Raw genomic sequence first — 21,990 nt, 5'->3', positions numbered from 1 at the left:
TGTTTATGAGTATATTGCCTTGTTGGTCAAAGATCAGATCATTAGAGAAGATTTTCATTTGTCAGTGGATCTTCTTTTGGGGATTTTAGTCATTTATTTTTCAAACCTTATACAAACGACATAATTCATGCGTTACAACTCTATGTTTCTTTTAGGTCGTCTTAAGAAATTTCAATATCATAATGACCGATTTGGACAACAGAATTGAAGTTTTATTTATGTAAATATAATATAAATCTGTCAAATAAGGGTTCCGTGGCAACTCGGGTAGGTGCAATTCAACAGACTTAAAAAATGACTTATCGTCATTAAAGGCGATGTAAACAAAATGGCCGATAAACCTAATCCAACTTAACTTATCTAACCAGATTTTTATTTACCGTTAACGTTAACCACTGGCATGAGTTGCCCGGTTACCCAGATAAGAGACACAGAATTACAATTTTGCGGAAAATCAAGTTTGCGGATTATGTTTTACTAACAAACTAACCATCATGAATTTTCCCCGCAGGGGTGGTAGACAGAGAAGACGGGCCACCCAAACATGTTGATCTTGACACGCACTGCGTGTTTCATTCACATTCATACATCGTCTCATACATACTCTTCTATTATTCCGACTCTTGACAAGGCCTTGGTATGGACAAGAATTTTTGGTACACTTGATAGTGATATGTATTATCGGATGTCCCCGATGTCTTCATCATTCTTATTCGCTTTAGAAATATGTTTTCCTTACACTCCTTTCTTCGTAAATTTTCCTTACATGCCCACACAATCAAAGCGTCATTTTATCAATTTTACTCATCATTTCTTTTTTTTTATTTATGTTCTTGTTACTTTTAATTTTGTTTCTTGCACATATTATTTTTTAATGTTTTTTTTATCTTTATTATTTCTTTCTCATGTTTCAAAACTGTCTGTCATTAAAATTGTACCACCTACATGTAAAAGCCCTCTGGGCGTTAAATAGATAAATAAATAAATAAATAAATAAATTAATGAATAAATTACGCTTACATCAGCCTTTGCATTATTTGCCAATCTCTACATGTCTATCACGACCATACGTGGTTTTACTACACATACGCCTCAGGGATTTCATTTATACACCCTTCAGTCTGCTGTCATCCTTCCTCTGTCAGTTCCATGCCAAACTGGCATACATCAGGCACGTGCACGCACACCAATTCAGAATGATGATTGCAGTGACCAGATAACTCGTCAAAATGACAATTCAACACACCTTTTAAAAGTGATTGTAAGTCATGAAAAGTGATAGTTAAATCAGTCACATAGGTTTGGTTTATATGTTAGTTTTTTTCATCGCTTTTAATATCAATTTTTAAAGGTTTTTGATTATGGGAACCGATGATGACCTACTTGAAAAAAAAGGTACCCACCGGCCGCGACTGACGAAGTTATCCCGCGGAGTGTTACACCGAGAGAAATGAGTATTTCTGATTTATTGAAAATCTCTTCAAATTATTGGTAATCCGGTAAAGACCAACGGGACTGCAGACACGAGTGCCTCCGTCCCGTGTTAATGGGCAGAAGTTTCGTTGATAACAGCTCAATAACAGCGATGTTTTCAGGTTCCCAAGGATGAAACCTGCCGAGCCACCAGAGTTATTGTCTATTGAATTCACTAGGCTCCTATATGGTAAAGCCTCGCCGCACCACCATAGGCCGGTTACGCCGGTCAGTGATCGCTGAAACGATCGCTGACACCCTGGATTGCCACCCCCGCTAAACCTTAGCATAACACTAGCGAAGAAATTATCAAAATTAGAAAATTAAATATTAAATTGATGTAGTTAAGATTGAGCCCATTGTATGTGTATCTTAATGAATACAATCTTATTACCAAATCAAACGTTTAATTTCTTACACTAGAAAACAAACTCAAATAGTTATTTCAAATCCATGGACGATACGATATTGAGGAAATCCGTCATCTGGGATCAGTTAGCAATATTTGCGATTACGGTCAGAATATGATTCCTACAGGCGCGTCGTTAGAAGAAACCGCCCACCAAGGTGTCAGATAAATTATCGAAATACACAACTTTTTTAATAATGTCGTTCGTTATGCAAAATAACTGACTTATTAATGAATGCAGATGAACTAACGAAGTTCTTATAATATAAAATAAATCGTATATACGGTCCATAGACTTAATTAATTAATCTAAGATGCAATCAATTGATTCCATTCCAGCTTAGAGAAACAAAGTGGTTGAGTAAATTCCTCATTAACTTATTAACTCCTTTTTCAGTGTCACATGTGGACTGCCAATATTTCAATTCGACAATGTCGATTTACCTTTTTTTTTTGACGTTAAGGAATTTCAATTCATAGTCAGATGCGCCAGTGTTGCTATAACCATTATACTACTCGTATAACAATTTCGTACTATATTTCGTGTCAAGATCGGTTTGGATATTGATAGCGCAACCGTGCTCAAAATATTGATACTTTTGATCCGATATTGTTGGGTTATCAATTTGATCGTGTTTGATTGTGATAGACCCCTGACCTGCTTCCCGTTTAAACCAGAAACCAGATTGGTAGGTACTTGTATAAAGTTTATATTCCACATAATACAGATTGAATATAATACCTGCACATTGCATATATTATGAATTATTACTCTGCAACAATTATTATTAAATATCAACATCACGAAAAATATTCAACATAGCGATTGTTAGAAAAGTTTTTCAACGCAATAAAATTGCTTTAAATATATATATATTTTTTTATATTTATATTTGTTATGAATTTATTTTAACAAAACTATATGTATTGGAACTGTTTCACGTGATGTTATGTTCTAATCTAGCTACAAACTTAGTTCACTTTTATTATAAAACCTGTGAAAAATCATGAGATAATCTGAATTTTTTCAATGAGGTGGGTAGACAGATAGGAGGGGATGCGTGAAGTCGGAGGTGGGCTTCACTCAGCGTTGCCAGGTCTAGGGAAATTTCCCTAGATCTAGGGGAGAAAAAAAAAATCTAGGGAAAAGGGAAATTTTCACGAAATCAGCACAAATTTAGGGAAATTTCGTACTTTTTAGAAAAAAAAATTTTTTATGACAATATTATTGGGATTGCCAGTGAACATAAATGTATTTTCATTTTTTTATTTTTGGGAATTCCAGGAATCTTAAATAATGTTGATGTACATAAATGAAGCAATGTTATTTTTAACACTGACAACTCAAAATTATATTTATTTTCCTAAAAATATTAAAACCGGGGACTTCTTAAAAGTTTCAGATTACGACTTTGTCTATGATCATTACAATAAGAAATTATCTTCTCTCAGCTTTTCACTTTTGGCTTTCCACTTTCGGCAATTTCGGTTGGTTTACAGTGATTTTTATTAAGATTTCTGTTTTGAATTCAGTGGCAAGTACTTTGAAATTACTATTATCTCTTTCCAATTAATTAACATGTAAAACGGGGTTAGTGTAACACAAAGTTCAGCGTTCAGCTACTAAGTTTAAAATTTTTATAAGCTTCTTTCCAATACTACAATTTTGGTTGAGAATCAGTCAAACTAAATTGGGCGACGACACCCTTAAATTTCCTAGGCTTTATTTTTAACAATCCTGTGTTTGCCACACTCAAGTGCAACAGTGGAGAGATTGTTTTCAGCAATTAATCTAAATAAAACTAAAATCCGAAACCGTTTGTCAACCAAAACATTATCCGGAATATTGCATTCCAAAAAATTAATGTCTTCAAGTACTTGCTTGAACTTTAAAATAGAGAAAACATTGGTTGACAAATTGGATAATACTATTTATGATTTTTAACTAAACTTCTGGGTTTTGTTCGGCATGTAATAGTGTCATTTCCCTTCTGTTCTTCTGAATCATCTCAAGTGCCAAACTGATAAACTTCAGTCTTCAACCTGTAGTAATAATTCAAAGCGCCCTTGAGGTAATATTTCACTGAAACGGCGCTATACAAATAATTCATTATTCCAAATCTTCTTGTTCCTTGCTATAATCTAAATTAAAATCTTCGGCGAATGACTAGAAGTCATAATCACAGAAGCCAATATCAATGAATACAGTCCATCGATGCCTTAATCTGCAAAGCGTACATTTCCAAAGTTTGGAGGTGTTGTGTTTTTTCACAAAAACAGCGCCTTATAAATTATCCAAATATTATTATCATTAAAATATGTTATTTGACAAATTATTATTGGCGTTGTAATCTTCTACTTACCCGGTAAAACACAAAATTTCAGATTAAGGCATAACTATGTTATGTATTGCTTTTATTTGACCTTAACAATTTACTCCATGCACATGTATTTTCGTAAATATTACCTATTCCGTCACACTTATCGAAAACAATACTTCGATTCAATTGAATTAAGAAATAATGAATATGTGAATGGGATAATTAATAAATTCATGTGAAATAGTAGGTATTTTGTGTGTCGGAATAGTCCATAGTTACCTGATCTTTGTAAATATCATGTAAATGTTATGTATTTTATAATCATAATTTTTTTTTTATTTATTCCTTAATATATTTGTTAAACAATGGTATAGTATATTGTCCTCCACGCTAGGAGTTCACCTGTGTTTGAAATTGAAAATTGAAATTTTGACAGTTGCCACTGTCGGCCACTGTTGCCATATAAGAAAAATAATTGCCATATAAGAAAGAGAATAAAAAAACAGTGACTACGTACTGGTGTATATGTGGCGTATTTGTATATTCGTGTATTTTTATTACTACAAATAATATATGAAAGTTATCAACAAAAACCAAGTACTTTTTTTCAAAGCTCCCCCCCCCCTCCCCCCGGACGGACAGACGTTTTTAACTTGCCAAGGTGGTACCCCCGGAATCTAGGGAAATCTAGGGAAATTTCGACTCCCAATCTAGGGAAATATTGCAATCTGGACCTGGCAACGCTGGCTTCACTTCAGTTCTGAGAGACCGAGAGACAGGATCGTGCAGACGCGAGACCAGTCGCTGTCCGCGGTGCGTGGGATCAACCAAGCAGAAGTGGCGAGGCCGAACGCAGAGTTATTTTAGATTTACTTTACCTCTGGAGAGATAGAGACACGCTATGAAGACCTGAACAGTAACCAAAACGTCCCATCGATTCCACGCGCTTTCCATAAATTGTACCTTTGAAATAATCACTTAGACCCCGTAACTTTTAGTAAAGTATTGTTCCATGCATAAGGTTTAACATTTTATCCCAAATTAACATCAATATTCCATAAAAGAAAATCAAAAAGAAGGATGTACGTCATTTTCTATATTAAAGCCTACCACACAAATACAGGATATTTTTCCCCTGTACCACGAACATTAAGAAATTATAACATTATACATGGCTCTAATAATGAAATAGACATTTTTAATGACCAATTTAAACACTTCAAAAAAAATATATTACCTTTAATCATATTAAGCTGATATTGTGATGAAACCCTTTATTTAAAGAGAAGCAACATTGTACCTACCTAATCAGTGTCTCACCAGTATAGGTGTGACAATAAAAAATCGTTTATGAACATATTTGTATTTACCTTTTACCCATTCTTATTTGTTATTTACTTCTGCATATTTAGATTATTCATTTTGTTACTATTTTTTATTATCATTTTGTTATTATTATGTATTTAAACATTCATGTATGTAAATTTTTGGGCACCATGCCTGTTTTATGTACTTAAATAAAAATAAAAAAAATAAATAAAAAAATTTAAAAAAAGATAATCTCGTAATTATATACATAACTTTGTTACTAATAAATGGTACACTGTTATGAAGCAATGTTAAATTGTTATTTACTCACAGCAGTAAAATAAACACTGCTTTATAACATAATCCGCCGCAGTACAATCTGCATCAGTTAATTACTAGTTAATAATAATTTCCTTATGGGTTTTCAGTGGGATGACTAAAGGAACACTAGAGGAAAAAGGCGGGCACAGTCAACTAGATTATGAATTAATTAGACAAATTTAATGTCTTGATTCGGGCGGAAATCGTGATTTTAAAGTTCTCTTATCTCTAATATGAATAATGGTTATTCAATTCAGAGTAAATACTCTAAACATGTCAGTAGTTGTGATGTAAATGTAAAGGCGTTAAAAACGTAAAGATCGTGAATGAAAAGTGACCGGTATCGAGGTCATCGGTAGTGTATCCGCAGCGTTCGGATAATGCCGCTCATAATATTCATTGGTGTAAAGTAAATTACGATTCTTTTGTCATCCAATACGATAAAGCCACGCGCTTCTGCTAAACCAGATAAGGTGAAGAATGAAGTATTATCCGCGTCTCCGGTACCCCTCTTCCAACTGATGAAAGTACGGCCTGATCGGACCACGCTACTCAGCAAAGACAGCAACCGTTCTTTGATGATTTTCTCCGTTACAATCTTTGACATTAGTGATTTATAGATTAGATTAACTTCACCAGTCGGTCCATGGGTAAATCAACTTGTAACCTATTGTAATCTATTATCAACTTTAACCTTTCTACATTTGGTAACAATATATGATCTATCTAAATTCAATACGAATTCATTGTTTTTATTTTCTGCTTTACAAGTACGAATTTGCATGACTATGCCCACGCTCTGAGAACACATTTTCATGTCCCACCTTCCACGAACATAATCTGGCAAGAGATTGAAGATTTCGGCGCTCAGTGAAACACTGTAAAGTCCGTGGAAATGCTCGATATACCCTGACAAATCTCTCTTTACAATAAACCTTTTCTACTTTTGTGCCCAAATGTGATTCAATATGAATAACTACATATCAACACCAGTTACAACTGTAAATAGTGTTTTGAATTGAAATGAATCCTTGAGATATGGCCTGAGCCCAAAACCCCTAGAGTCTACATAATGGTTGCCGGCAATCAGAGGAGCGAGAGGGTAGCCGAGGTAAATTTTAATATGTTTATTATGTTTGATTTTTCCTATCAAAAGAGAGAACGCTCACAATAATGTATCTTTCTCGAAAATAGCTCAATTAAGTCTGATTTGATATAAGTGTTATTTATTATAATACTAAATAATAAAAAAAGATCATAAAAAAGGTTCTTAGTCAGCCCCTGAATTTTTTTTAATCGAACAGTGTGATTAACATTATGTATAAAAAATATCAGTTAGTTAAGAAAAACGCCATTCGCTTAAAACAATGTACTGGAGCGGGACTCTTTTGTTGTTCGTTGGAATTTTAATGAGTAAGCAGTTTAAAGGTAAAATTTAAGGTTTTGATTTTTGTTTGCAAATAATTTGATTTAAGTTTCATGTGTATCTACTAATACGGTTAACTTCCAACATTTAACTTGGCATTGTTACACCTCTGCCGCTAGTATTGGTTTTTAATATATCTTGAAAAAATGCTTAGTAACGTGACATATATACTTGACATGCTTTCAATTATTTTTTTATTCAGAAGTCTAAAAATATACAATTGATTATCAATATAATCATTATTATTTGAGTATCATCTTCTTCTTCGATGATATATAACATAGATCGTTATAAACTTCAAAACTTAACAAAATTTCTTTCAAAAAAAATTGCACATTCATTTAGACTTTTGGAAAAAGGAAATATGTATCCCATTTAAATATAAATCTGATATGTTTATCCGAGACAATATCTAAGTTACAAACCAAATCTTCAAAACTTTGATATCAATCAAAAAGACAGTTGCCAAAAATAGGATAAAAGTTAGTTGGAAGATAATATTGTTAATAATTTTTGAAATATGAGATCGATAAATATTATTATAATAATTAGGTCCCAATGGTCGAGTGGATAAAAACGTTGCACCTGTAAGACAGAGATCCTGGGTACGATTCTCAGTTGAGAACAATATTCTTTTATTTTCTTTGACTTGTACTGTTTTATGTTTCGTTTAGATTTGTTAATATTATGTTCCTCTTCAATGATAGTTAAGGAACTAAAATTTTGCAAATTAATTTTCAAATCTAAACAGCAATTACCTACACGCCATTAACTACTCGTAGCTGCCACAAGAACCTGGGTCGCGTTTTCACAAAGCATGTACAATGTCAGTCAGGAATGCTTCTTTATTAATTATATTAGAATAATTCATTTGGATAGCACCGTCTGGTAATGTTGTCTTTAGGTAAGGTAAGGTTTGCATAAACAAAAGCTAATCCATTGGCCTGGTTCATATTACTTCGGACCGACACTCTTGTCGTTGATCGGTTGTCGGCTCTAGCTCTAATTAACACATGTCGTGCTGATACTTGTATTATTATTTTCCTCAGGGCCTCCTGTGTGGAGTTAATATAAAAAAAAAATCTTTCACCGGATGTCATTTCGCTGGCATTTCTAAATTGGCAGGTAATATCCGACCCGACAGTGAAATCGTCACAGAATGTCGGGTAAATGTGTCGTCGCCGACAGTTTTACCGGATACCAATAATATGAAGGGTGCTTTCAATACAAATGTCAATATACTTTCAATACATTTATAGGGCGTATAGATTCTCCTTTCTTAACATACGGATTGCAATCTTTAGAGCACAGGCATCGGGTGGGAATGGTGTCTTTGTTTACCGGTATTTCAATGAAAGTTGCTCTGAAGAAATAATTTCATTGATCCATTCGGCACCGGTGCATAGTCAGGAACTCGCCAAACACCCGCCAAAAATTTACACATTGTCGACATTAATCCCATAAGATCGGGTCGTTTCTACGACTCGTCCTTGAGTTCAACACCTCGGCTGTGAAACGATTTTTGCATTCCTCTTCTCAAAAATATCCTCCATAAAGCGACATCCAAAAGACGACATAGTCCGGAGGGAAATGATTTTCCTCAAGGCCAAGGTGTGGAATCAACGTAAAAAATAAGATTTTGTACAAATAAAACCTAATCTAATACAATTGTCACCAAAAATGAAATGTTGTCGGCTTCGGCCTTTTTAAATTGGTTCGGACCGACATTTTTGTCGTTGATCTAGCTGTTCACACTATGTCGTGCCGATACGGCGCAAAACAAGTTGTCATGCCAATAATCTTTCAACCCGACAGTAAAATCGTGACAAAACGTCCGGTAAATGCGTCGTCACCAACAATTTTATCGGATTCGACTAATATGAATGGTACTATTAATAGTAATGCCAATATACGTCCGACACATTTTTATTTTATTTTGACCTAATCTAAGCCTGCCCTTTGTAAAACAATTATAAATATATATTACAGCCTTGCATCATCGTGACATAAATTATAGGCTTTGTAAATATGCACCCAGTATATCCTTACAAATTTAGTGTCACAAACGCCCTTCTCACGAACATATCGTCTTGGTGTCAATTCAAAATTGGTATATTTTAAATCGTTATAGAAAATCTATTCATTACTTTTTTTAGTGGCTGTTTCTTTTAGACACGATTACAAATATGAAAACGCTACGGACACCTATTATAAAGCGCACCAGCAGGAGACTTGGCTGACCGCGGTTCAGATTTGCGCAGCGGAAGGAGCGTTTTTCGCATCTCCGTACAGTTTATTTGAAGCTACGCTCATGGGGAAAGTATTTCAAAACTACGGATTGGATATATCTGAATTTTGGATTGGGAGTTCGTCTATTTATTCAAAAGATGCTAAAGGACCCTTTCTTACTATCGAAGGTAATACATTTTACAACATTACAGCCAATAGTCCTGACGGAATACCTGCCCTGGTATTGCATAGGTGCACTGCAGAAATAGCTCCAATTTTGACGAAGTTTTTCCAAATGTTCCTGAAGTCTTGTTATGTACCCTGCGGATGGAAAAAGGCGGCCATTCATCATATTCCAAATAAGAGTGACCGCCTCAACCCGGCCAACTACCGCCCGATAGTCACATCTATTCCATCCGAGGTGATGGAACGTGTGATCAATGGCAAACTGCTCACATCCCTCGAGAAGAACAATATTATTAATGACCGTCAATACGGTTTCCGGCGAAACCACTCGTGCGGTGATCTTCTCGTGTAGTTGACTCATATTTGGGGGTGGTACCTAGAACGTTACGGTGAGACCCAAATGGTTGCACTGAACATTTCCAAGGCCTAAGATTGGGTTTGGCACCGAGGATTTATCAACAAACTGCCTTGTTACGGACTTCCCACATCCCATTGCCAACTTTTTGAGGGAAATTTCGTTTCAGACGGTGTCTGATGGTTTCACCTTTTCCTCACACTATATAAATTCTGGCGTCCCACAGGGATCGGTTCTGTCTTAGATTTGTTTTTTTGCTGCACATCAATGATCTTTTGTTGTGTGCACTAACTCACTGCTACGCGGATGGTAAAGTCCAAGAAAACTGTTTGTTTGACAATCTTCCAGAGGATACACAAACTCCAACAGCTCGGAGGGCTTTGTAGCAGAGTATGGATGGTATCCTAGAGATGATTGCCGCTTAGGGTAAGAATAACATAGTCAAATTTAATGTTTAAAAGACTAAATCATGTCTGATTACGTCTAAAAGGGATCGAAATGACTATCAAGTCTCCTTTAACTGAAGCAATCTTCCTAACATGCCTTCCATTGATATGCTTGGTTACGTTAGCCTCACAGAAGCTGGGTTTACTTTACAGGGCCAGCAGATACTTTAATATTACACAACTGCTGACCCTGTACAAATTGCAATTATGCCCCATTGTTGAAATTGGCAGCCACCTGTGGTCCGGAGCCCCAAAATACTTGAAAAACTCTTGACTTTGTGCAGAAACGGTCGGTCTGTTTGATAGATTCCCCTATCTTAACAAGGGCATCGCAATCTTTAGAGCACAGGCGTCACGTAAGTATGCTGTCTTGTTCTACTAGTATTACAATGGAAGATGCTCCGAGGATTTAGCATCATTGATCCCTTCGGCACCGGTGCACAATCGGGTAACACGCTAAACCCACGCCCAACATTTGTACACGGTTTACATTTGTCACATCAGAACGGGTCGCTTCTACGACTTGTTTCCTCAAAAATACCCTCTACACATCATACACAGAGATGACAAAGGCCCTAAGGGGAATTATTCTCCCCAGGGACTCCTGTGTTGAGAATTGTTTTTTGTTTTGTTTTTAATTTAACGCCTTTCGCGAATAAACTAATGAGTTTGGTAATATGTACGTCTATTTATATATAAAGATGTTCGAAGCGGACGGAATGGCTTTGGTTTTTATACAAATCTGAAGTCGTTAAAATTTTCGACACTTGACTATCAAAACAAGAGAAAGGTCACTTTCTATCATATTAAAAAAAACTTTCCTGTTTTTCAATCCCTTAAATCAGAATTTTGATAGCTCTCTATAAAATTGTGCATACTTGACGTTCAGAATACGAAAAAAATAATTAATGTCCATATCTGATTTCAAAAAACCTCTGCGTAAGACCCGGACAATGCCGGTAACTTAGGCAAGTTTGCTTATAATTTTGTGTTTGTAATTCCAGGCAAATCCATGGATGAGGTGCTCACTGATTGGGAAAAAGGTTATCCGATAAATGTTAACGTCAGTCGCTGCGCTATATTCAATTCCATAACTTTGAAGATGAAAAACGTTCAATACAACAAGACGTACCCATTTATGTGTCTAAAGCGCAACTATACCGGTTTGTTAAATGCGTTGCTGATTAATACCTACTTACCTTCCTTCTTTTTTCCATGGCATTTTCAAATAAAGCATAACTTCGAGAGCAATGGAATCTTGCATGACCATAAATATAGATAACTATGCAATTTTGGTAGATTCCCAATTTTTTTCAGTCATGTTTCCTCAGAGTGAACCATCTTCATATCATTACAATAACATGCCATGAGAAAATTATACCTATGTCATTAAGCCCCTCTTAGGTTAGGCCTCTAGGCATTGTCCTTGTGGACCTAGGCGCATGTCCGGCCCTGGCTATCGATGTCCCGAGGATGATCTGCAAATCATACGACGTAAGATTTTGATTAAACTAAAAGTGTGTGTACCAAGACATACACGTAAATCAAATAATACGGCTTTTTAAATTAAAATACTGTGTGACTGCATGACTATTTCCTCATTAAAAATATTAGTCATTCAGAATATATCCGAACATCTGTTCAACTCAGGTGGCCTTGTCCGAATAAATTCAATGAATAAGATGCGAAAATATTATTATTTTGACGAACACTTGTTCCGACTTCCTCATTACCTTATCGTGCTTTACTGGTAGTTTGTTATGAAATTTGTCAAATCATTTGTTTTAAGCCTCCATTCTCGTTTTTAAACGTATAATTCGTCTTGATTTTTAATAAATTAACAATATTTCAAATCAGCAACTATTCTCTGTGTACTTACTTGTGCGGCGTAAACCTTGCTGAGAAATTGCTGGTATTTTAGTTACATAAAAAACAAAACCATAAACTTAATTCAAAACCATAAATAAATGAAATAAGATGTAACAAATGGTACTTTTTTATTTTAGAGCCAGAAAACATTTTTATGAATTACAACATCACCGCGACATTCCTCGGATACACCAGTGTAACGGATTCAATAGAGACTTTGGTAAAATCATTCAGGGAAAAGGAAAATTTCCTGACTGCGATGCAGGTCTGTGCAAGAGACGGTGGTAAACTTGGAGCGCCCTTGAATGAAAAGGAACTAGAAGTGTACAAGACTCTTCTCAAGGATGAACGCGAGTTTTACTGGTTGGGCCTTACGGATGGTTTCGGCACAAGATATTTTAACTATATTGATGGTAAGTGTAAAAAAAATTACAAGATATTCCCTTCAAGACGCAAAACTATTAAATTTCGTTGTACTTTAAGGTATGTCTGCGCAAGACTGTAAATTTGTAGGTGGAGATTCACAAACGTTTTCACCCACTGCCAGTGCTTGACATGGGGGTGGTGCGGCAGTAAGTGGCGAGGCCTTTCAACGTAGTAAATAGTTAAGGACATTTTTTCTTCCGTAAAAAATTGTTATGATAAGAAAAGGATTTATCACTGGTATTTTTGAGATAGTTATATTATCGAAAGCGAGCAGATAGGAAAGATTTAACACATTTATCTCGGCTATTCTCTGATTGCCGGTAGCCATTTTGTAGACTCTTAATTTCAGGATTCGGGTATAGGCCATCTTTTAAGGAATCATCTGAATTGAAAATATTTTTTTACAGATATTACTGATGAACAATTTATTGATAAAATAGTTTTGCATATTGTCTCTAATTTGTAATTCTAATAGTATAAAATAAAGACGCTTTTCACGTCTATCTGTTTGTGAGCTTAGTTCTCCTAAACTACGCAACAGATTTTGACAAAGTTTTTATTATCATTTGAAGAATTTATTCTTAAATGTTTATATATTTGTGTATATTATATTTATAAAAAAAGTGTAGAAGAGTCGATGTTTTGTAATCAAATCCTAAAAATATTTAATCGGGCGCTCGCATTGCTAACGCTGGCTAAACCTTATGAGATGCATCAGAATAATTTATAGCTTAAAAGGGCCTACAGAAAATTCTTGAATGGTATATGCCTATATCCTAAAGATAACCCACACTAATCATTATTATCTTTGAAGTATATGTATTATTTACGAAGCTATTTTGACCAATATAATATTAATTCTAATCCAATTAAATATGTTAGTTTCGTTGAAAATTTAATTTAAATTAGAATTGCACTTTTCAGTATATCATTTACATGAAAATGTTAGAAGATATCATCGATTTAAAATTATGCGAAACAAAAAAAGGCACGAAACTTATTTGACCGATATAGTTTTAATTCTGATCCAATTACTCAAATTAGCAACTTAAATGTTGATAAAAATTGTTTATCTTAGAAGATATCCCAATTTGAATAATCACTTGAAACGAAACTATTTGCCACACGCACAAAAGCCGCCGCGGCAAATACCTATAAATGGAGCAAGCTTTGTCGCAATATGAAGTATTTCGGAGCTCTCCGTGTTGGGTTGATTAGGTTGATTTGCGGATTTAAAAAATATTATTTGGTTTTCAAGGATGAAACACAAGTTTTTTTTGTTTCAGTATTGTTAATTTGTGTATGTTGCAAGTATCAGTTCTTTTGTTATTAATTTTTCTGATCACAGTTTTGTATTTAAATTATGGCTCCAAAACGTAGAAGTTTGAGTATAGGTCTGTACAAGGAATGCAAAACGAATGTTTTTGGTACATCTGTCAGTTAAATTGGGTTATCAAATAGCAGTGAAAGTACTTCTTTGCGAAGAGATAGAGAATCGTCTGTTGTTTCAGAGAATTTGAACGATTCTTCATATTTCAAAGTAAATTTTCGAGTTTTTTTTAGGTTCAGTTTTTATTTCAGTTCTGTCAAGTAACTGGCCGATGATGATATAATAACAGAACTTGCATAGGACATTCACAAAACTTGCAAATGAACGTTTACATTTGATAAATTGTTCGAACTCAATGGAACAACCCATTCTTAGATATTGAATATTAACGAACCAATACAGGGTCAATAATATGCAAAAAGAACACATTAGCGTCATTGTACAGTTGGTTATACTACTTTCATCGTTCACTGGTGGGCCTCGATATTAGCATGAAAAATCGCAGGATGCAATGACTTATGTCAGATATCACGGTTAACCTGATCTCTTTTTAACCTCAATATGTAACCCAAACTTGACAGAAATAACGGAAAATAAAAAATCAAATTAACTCCACAATACAGATATGATATATTAAATAGAGTATTCCATGTAAGAGTACAGTAACTCCTTTACCTCATAAACAAGCCTCATATGCATATAGAAAACTTTATTTCAGCGGAGTTATCGAATAAAAGCACGTAATTGTTAAAAAAAAACACATGGTCCACGGCCATTGCGAAATCTTAAATCCTAATTCTGCGTGTATGCGGGAAGGCAAATGCTCTAAAAAAATTCCGAAATCATCTAGAGCCAAACACCTCATGATGCCGCATTAGTACATTGAGTTACGAAATAATCTTATACCTATTGCATGAATAAATTTTATGCTGGAAGATTCAGCTACTATCTATCCATATCCTTGTCGGTAGCTGCGTGGACTCTTTCGATTCCATCGGCGAGCGTGTTTGCCTTTTCTTCAAGTGACAAGCGTCAGTCCTGAACCGTCTAGCGGCTCTAGCTGTATCAGCCAGCGCTTTTACCATTCTCCTGAGGGAGTTGTCCTTTTTGTGCGAGTGACGTCATTTTCTTCGTACAAAGTTGGCATCTGAGGTCCGTGATTTTGGCTGGTAGATATTCTCAGGATCGCCCCAGTGAAAGAACATCATTCAGAAACGACACTTTGCTCAACATGACTTGGGTATTTGGTTCGAATCTGATGGCCTCCGTGTTCGAGGGGTGGAGCTCTTGACTAGCAAGCCGGATATTATATTTCATGGATGATTTGTACAGCGCCGCTTTTGTGAGATATCACCTCAGGGGCTTCAGGGGATGTCGAGGGTTCAAAAACGTCGTGCGTAAATTGTGTCGTCGTGTAAATTTTATTTGACTTATTTGTGTTATTTAAATTTTTTACTATTTAATATAACACATAGCATATTTGCAGCACGTTTCAGAGTGGAAGATACTCTTAGTATCGCCCTGGTGTAAGACCACCATTCAGAATTGAAATGTCACTTGAAACGGCTTTGGCCGTGTTTGGTGACCAGATTTGAATAGCCAGGTACTTTCCAATCTTCTTCCCTATCTCCTTCCTCTCACAGTTACTTTCAGCCTTACAATCCTCAATTGGGGATGCTATAGTCTCACTGGCTCCAGATGCTTGGGAGCGGTTGGGAGTGCGGTTTCACATAAAATAATAAAAATAAATTTTGTATGGCCAGGTACTCCCGCACCTTCTTTCGTCTTCTTCCCTTTCCTTCAGCCTCACAACATACTCTTACTGTCGTTGGTTAGTAGAAAGCAGTTGGGAATAGTGCTGGGAATTGTGTGCAATACACAACAAAAACTTATCTGCAAATCTTTAAATCTAATAATGTTTTGAATGAGGTAAATTTAATTCTTATGTTGTGTATATTGTAATCGCAGCGGCCAAAGTAACGTCGTCCATTTTTAACAAATTTAACAAATTTATGCTTTTTAACAATGAGAACTTTTCTAATTTAGGAAGTGTAACTACTAAACCCTTTTTGAATTGGGCTCCAGAGAATCCGGACAACAAACAAACTAGAAACTGGTTTGTTGCAATGAACAGAAATAGAGAGTATCAAGATTTTACAGGAAATGTTCATAGAAAATACATGTTTTTTTGTGCTAAACACAGAAATATGACGTACTACAATAATCCAAAGAATTTTTTAATTTGTGCTCTCTTGAATGAATTCTAAAATATGGCTACAATAAACCACAGAAAAGCCACGCATTAGTACCTAAATTTGATTTCATTTGTTATCCAAAGCATATATTGACATTTTAAATGTCTCATTATTCTATTCCACTTCAATATTGCTAAATGCACATGCTTGTGTTAAATATTTTATGTACCGTATTTTATGTTGACCTTCCTTCGTTGTTCCCAAAAGCAAAATATTGACTTTACAATGAGTAGGTATATAATTTCTTTTGCGAATTAATATAAAACATTACATAACAAGAATTCTCTGACGTATATATGATAAAGAGAATACTAAGGCAACGAGTGAAGCTAATACCAAATATTATCATTTTTGGTGGAAGAAAAAAACATTTAATTTTTTTTTTAAATCTTTGGAGTAAATTAGGGTTAAAGGCTTTTACCAAACCACTTTATATTTGTATTCTGTTTTTTTTTTTTTTTTTTTTAAATTTGTTTGACAGAAAATTTGCATATTTGTTATTAAATATATCACTGTTTTTAAATTTCCTCTTGTCATTTTATGCTGCTGTGCCAGAACATCTATTATGCTATGTGGTACAAGTCGTGACGATGACTGTATAAGTAATCTCATTTGTGATATTGTTTCCATACAATCTATGTGAGTTTTCCCTCCTAGTTCCTTATTTTGGTTTAACATCTAATAAAAGTGTTGTTGAAATAAGCAATATTTTAATAATAAAATACCGGTCACATGTTTCAAGCGGATATTTCTCAATCTTTCACATCTTCTCCTACTCCTCACTTCCTTCACCCTCTCAACATCACAAAATATGGATTCCATAGTCTCCTGGCTCCGGGAAAAAAAAAACCGAAAAAATATTACGAAAAATTACCTGAAGTGTGCAGTTTCCTCAAAGGGTCCACAATGGCGAAGAACCTGTCGGCGGAGAGCGCAGTGAGAGTAAAGACGGACACGCCGATGGACACGTCCTTGGCCGTCTCAGAGATGGTGCACAGTGACTCGCCCCACGGCCACGACTCCACGGTATACACGGTGGAAGTGAATGGCACGCACGTGATGATGACCAGCAGGTCTGCGAGGGCCAGAGACAAGATGTACCTGGAACGAAGCACCGTCTTAAATCCAAATTTGTGATAGTTTGAGCTACAAGACATAGATGGCTCTAGTATAGATAAATGATTATAAAGACTTTTCGACAGTTGTCGGTAGTGTGTAGGTTTGCCTCTCCATGTGGGCGTTAACCCGTAATGGGAGCATGAAAATGTGTTTTTATTCGTTTGTTTTCTTATTATGAAAATCAGATTTTTGTCCATTTTACATCGTTATTACAGATTCGTGATGGTATTTTAATAATGCTTCATCAGATTTGTAATTTATTATAATTAATTCACTTAAATAACTGAAATACGAATCTTTAGAATTTTTATTCAAAAAGTCTAACACATGTAAATTATGTTAAAAATGAAAAAAAATATACGATGGTAAATAATAATTATTTATAATCGATATAACTCTATTAATCGATGTTATTCGTGCGTGTTGATTAAACAACAAGCTTTATGAGTACCTACGCAGTCGTTAAAAATATGTTTTGTTATATTATGTTCAATATTTCAATTCAAACAACCACAAGTACCGATATATTTTTTGATTCTCTCCCTCTATTTAAGAAAAACTTTTTTAGCACACTAAATTCGCCAACATAACACATACAACCACACACAGACACACACGCACACGTACACACACACAAACACTCACACACACCTCTCTCCTTCCCCAGCACACTAATTAACTTAACTTAAAAATGTAACTTAACCGTAAATGTATAAAATACCTCCTATGTATATATGTCAGCGACATGTCATTGGTACCAATTATTATACTAACTTTTATAACTTTGTAACTATTGTCATCCATGTAATTATGTACTGTTTGTTTCTGCAATAAACAAAAATAAAATAAAATAAAATAAAATAAATAGCTTTTCACTAACAAGTCAAGATAAGAAAGAAAACACCATTCTTAAAAAAATAACATTTGTAACAAGATTAAAGCTAGTGACTGACAACTAAAAATCTGACAAACTTCGTATCAGAATTTGTGAGGCGGTTATGCCAATAACACCCCTGCCATAGGTCACCCCAAGTGGCTTAATACGTTTGGTCACTTTGGAGGGGTGTTCGGGTTACTGGTGTGAAGTATGTCTAGGTTTTGGCGGTGGATGGCTTTACCTTCCTACTGCTTGGTGGATTGGATAGAGACTGATTTAGAGAGATCTTTTGAACCCTTCAGCCGGAATCTCTCTACCCATCGCCTTGCACCGCAATGGGAAGGTTGGATTCATACGCCCGTCACTCCTGGACGAATTGACTCCTGTATTCCTACTTCCCTTCATACCTTTTTCCTTCACAGAACTTTCACTCCTTTCTTTCCCTTAAAAAACCCCGACACAACATCCCCAAAGATGACGTATGCCCTGAGAGATTTTTTTTCTTCGGGGTCTACTATGTAGAGGAAATGAAAAATAATTTCAGAGAGGCTAAGATTCTTGACTCTGAATCTTTTTGAAATTATTGCTTTTACATTAATTCATATAGTTTTTGAAAACGTATTTAAAAAAACACATACAAAATATACAAAGTATGACACTGATGAAAAACTACCATTCAGAAATATATCTTCTTCTGTTCCCACTTCTTTCAGCCTCACAAAACGAAGATGCTATATCTGCATATTAAAAATAAAGAAAAAAAGACAATCGAAGTGATTTATTCGTAAACAGGGTGTCCATAAATACGCCCATTTTCATAACACTTTTTTTCATAGCTCATTATAAGATTCAAGATTTGCCTCTCTTATTGATATTGAATCTGAGTTACTTCTTTGAGTAACGTTGTACCTACTGAGTGATCAGAAAAAACGCTTGTATTGATTTACTTTTTGTATAGAAGAGATGATCCAAAGAGTTTTTTTTTATGTATACGAAAACAAAATTTGCAGGTTACAAGTAATCGGATAATATCATATCTGAATACTCAACTGCTCAACGTAAATACTACCAGGTAAATAATCCAAAATATACTGGTTATTTCCAGTTTGAATACATCCATTGGAAAGGAAGATACTAAATTTAATGCCACGAAACTACATAATGGTCTGCAAAATCAAAAAAATATGAATAATAGTTTAAAACTGAAGTACAAACATGGCTGAGAGAACAGTTAATCAACTTGTCAACATTACGAAGACAATGCAAAAACAACTAGAAACTAAATAAATATACTACAGGTCGCCTCGGGACAGGAAATTCTAGTCTCTAGTGAGGGGAGGACTGTTTACACTTTCATTTTATTCTAATATTATGCTTTAAACTTAGTCATATACAAACTTTCCCATAGAAACTCATAAATTTAAAAAAAAAGTAATATTCCTTTTACCATCACAATGGTAAGACAAGTGGAAGACTTAGCTAGCAGAAGATTGAAACCACGACGTCTGGGGGGTAAGCCGACGCTTTGGACCGCTCAACCAACTAAACGAATAAGTTGTTCAATTATCTTCCACAATCCACTGGCAGATAACATTGATTTATTGATTTAGAGTGAAGTCTTAGAATAAATGACAAGTGGATCAATGAAGTCAGGGATGTTCCCGGACAACATGGGACGATAAATAAATTAATAAATAGTCTGGGAGAGTGGGCACTATTATAATAATACAGTACTAGCAGTTAAAAACCCGCTCCGCGGGTTTTTTTCTGCTAGGCCCTGCGGGCGGCACTTCGTTGGGCTTCGCCCATTTTGAGTGATATTAACAACAGTTACATTTAATAGATAGATATTAGGACATTCACATAGAGAGGGTGAGTATATATATTGTTAAAACACGGAACAGGAAGGAGTTAATTAATAATAACATGCTAAATTTACGCATAATAAGAATGACAGTTGTTTGAATAAATGAAATTTTACGTATTTGTGATGGATTATTTCAAATGAAACACTATTATTGACTACATGTCTACAACTGATATTAACTGTTATCTTAGGTACCTAATATAATTAGCTCATAGGAGACTTGCAGTGCTTAAATATGTGTTACAACCGTCAATGTCTATAAGTTGAATCAATATCGTTTAGTTTGTCACCATTAAAGATAGTTATAAAAAATTTGACTTAAATAATAGATTATTACATAATATTTATTAATTGTACCAGTGTTTATGAATAAAAGGAGGGGAATTGTGCGATGAGATTAGCAGTCGGTTTAATTAAAAGGTGTTAATTTTACTCCAACTGGTGGTAATTCTTTACCTACAACTTTTACTGTATCTAATAAAGTTTAAAGTTAGATTATATATACAACATCATCAGGAGAATAAAAATTTATATATAAAGGTAGATTATTACAATATAGTGCCCCTGAGGTGATATCTCACAAAAGCGGCGCTATGCAAATTGTCCAATAAATGAAAAAATATAATGTTTACATTTTATTGTGTATACACCGAAGTCAAAAATTAAATATAGATTGCAATTGGGAAAGAAGAAGTGGAAGGAGGGGGAGGGGTAACAGTAGGCTGGGTTTATAATAATTAGGAATTACAATATCGTTAGACGGGAAAGACCAGTTGAGTGGGAAAATATTTAAAAGAGAGTTTATAAAAAAATTCTTGTTAATTATATCTGCTTTTATATTAACATGTTTCCTCATTTCTAAAATTTCAAAATTATTTACAGTGAAGTATTTTAAGACCTGAAAAAAACAAATAGCATATAGGTAACCATAAAACAATATATTCATAAGACAAATAGCATTTAATAACGGTTATTCTAATAAATTGATAGTTGAAATACTAAATAAAAAAATTAAACATATTCTCTTCAAACGGTCTTTGAAATAGTGAATCTGAGTTTGCAAATCATCTTTTGAATAATGATCACACTTTCGATAAAAAAAATCAGGTCTTAAAATACTTCACTCAGGATATAAAGCACCGCAAATAAATAATTTTGAAATTTTAGAAATTAGAAAACATGTCAATATAAAATCAGTTATAATTAATAAACAAAAAAAATATAAATAATAATGAAAAATGCCATTACAAAGTGATAAGCTTCCAGAAGAAATCTTCTTAGTAAACGCTTGTTAATCGTAAGTAGTCAAATATTGTGAGCTGCATATTTAAATATTCGCGCCATTCATTTGGTTCGTTTTTAAACCGCCAGAGGTGCACTCTCTGTCGGCCATCTATAGCCGTGCGTATCGGCCATTGAAGGGACGCGTGATTTTTTTTATAAACGTCAAGCATAATCACGTAACTGTGGATAATTTTCATTGTAATGTAATTAATCCAATGGATTATGAACTTTCTAAAACATATTTTCTTCGATATTATCCAAAAATTATATGAGCAGAAACGTTGCTTTTGAAGAAATCTCGTATTATTATGAGGCGATCCTATTTTAGTATGAAATCGTGTCTTAACTTTCAAGTTAGCGGAATTTAACCGAAACAGACAATTTAAATTTGACCAATCAGAGGGCCTACACCGTCCAGACGCTGGAGTATTAATATTATCAGATACCGAGATGTGGGAGTCAAGCACTGTAAAATATACTATGGTAATA

At 34.5% G+C, this 21,990-nt stretch overlaps 1 protein-coding gene across 1 annotated transcript in view; it reads right to left on the bottom strand.

Annotated features, from left to right (window-relative positions):
• The window catches only part of CCHa1-R (CCHamide-1 receptor), a 257,472-nt gene that overhangs the window by 60,449 nt on the left and 175,033 nt on the right, over positions 1-21,990 (bottom strand). The window contains exon 3 of the mRNA XM_089639267.1: positions 17,229-17,455. Coding sequence (XP_089495393.1) covers positions 17,229-17,455 — 227 coding nt within the window. The remainder of the gene's footprint in view (positions 1-17,228; positions 17,456-21,990) is intronic.

This window comes from Hesperophylax consimilis, chromosome 1, assembly GCF_061612785.1.
Source record: "Hesperophylax consimilis isolate HC1 chromosome 1, BYU_Hcon_1.0, whole genome shotgun sequence".
NCBI classification, from domain to species: Eukaryota; Metazoa; Arthropoda; class Insecta; order Trichoptera; family Limnephilidae; genus Hesperophylax; species Hesperophylax consimilis.
Note: the sequence above shows the minus strand (reverse complement) of the source record. Positions and strands in the feature narration are given on the sequence as shown.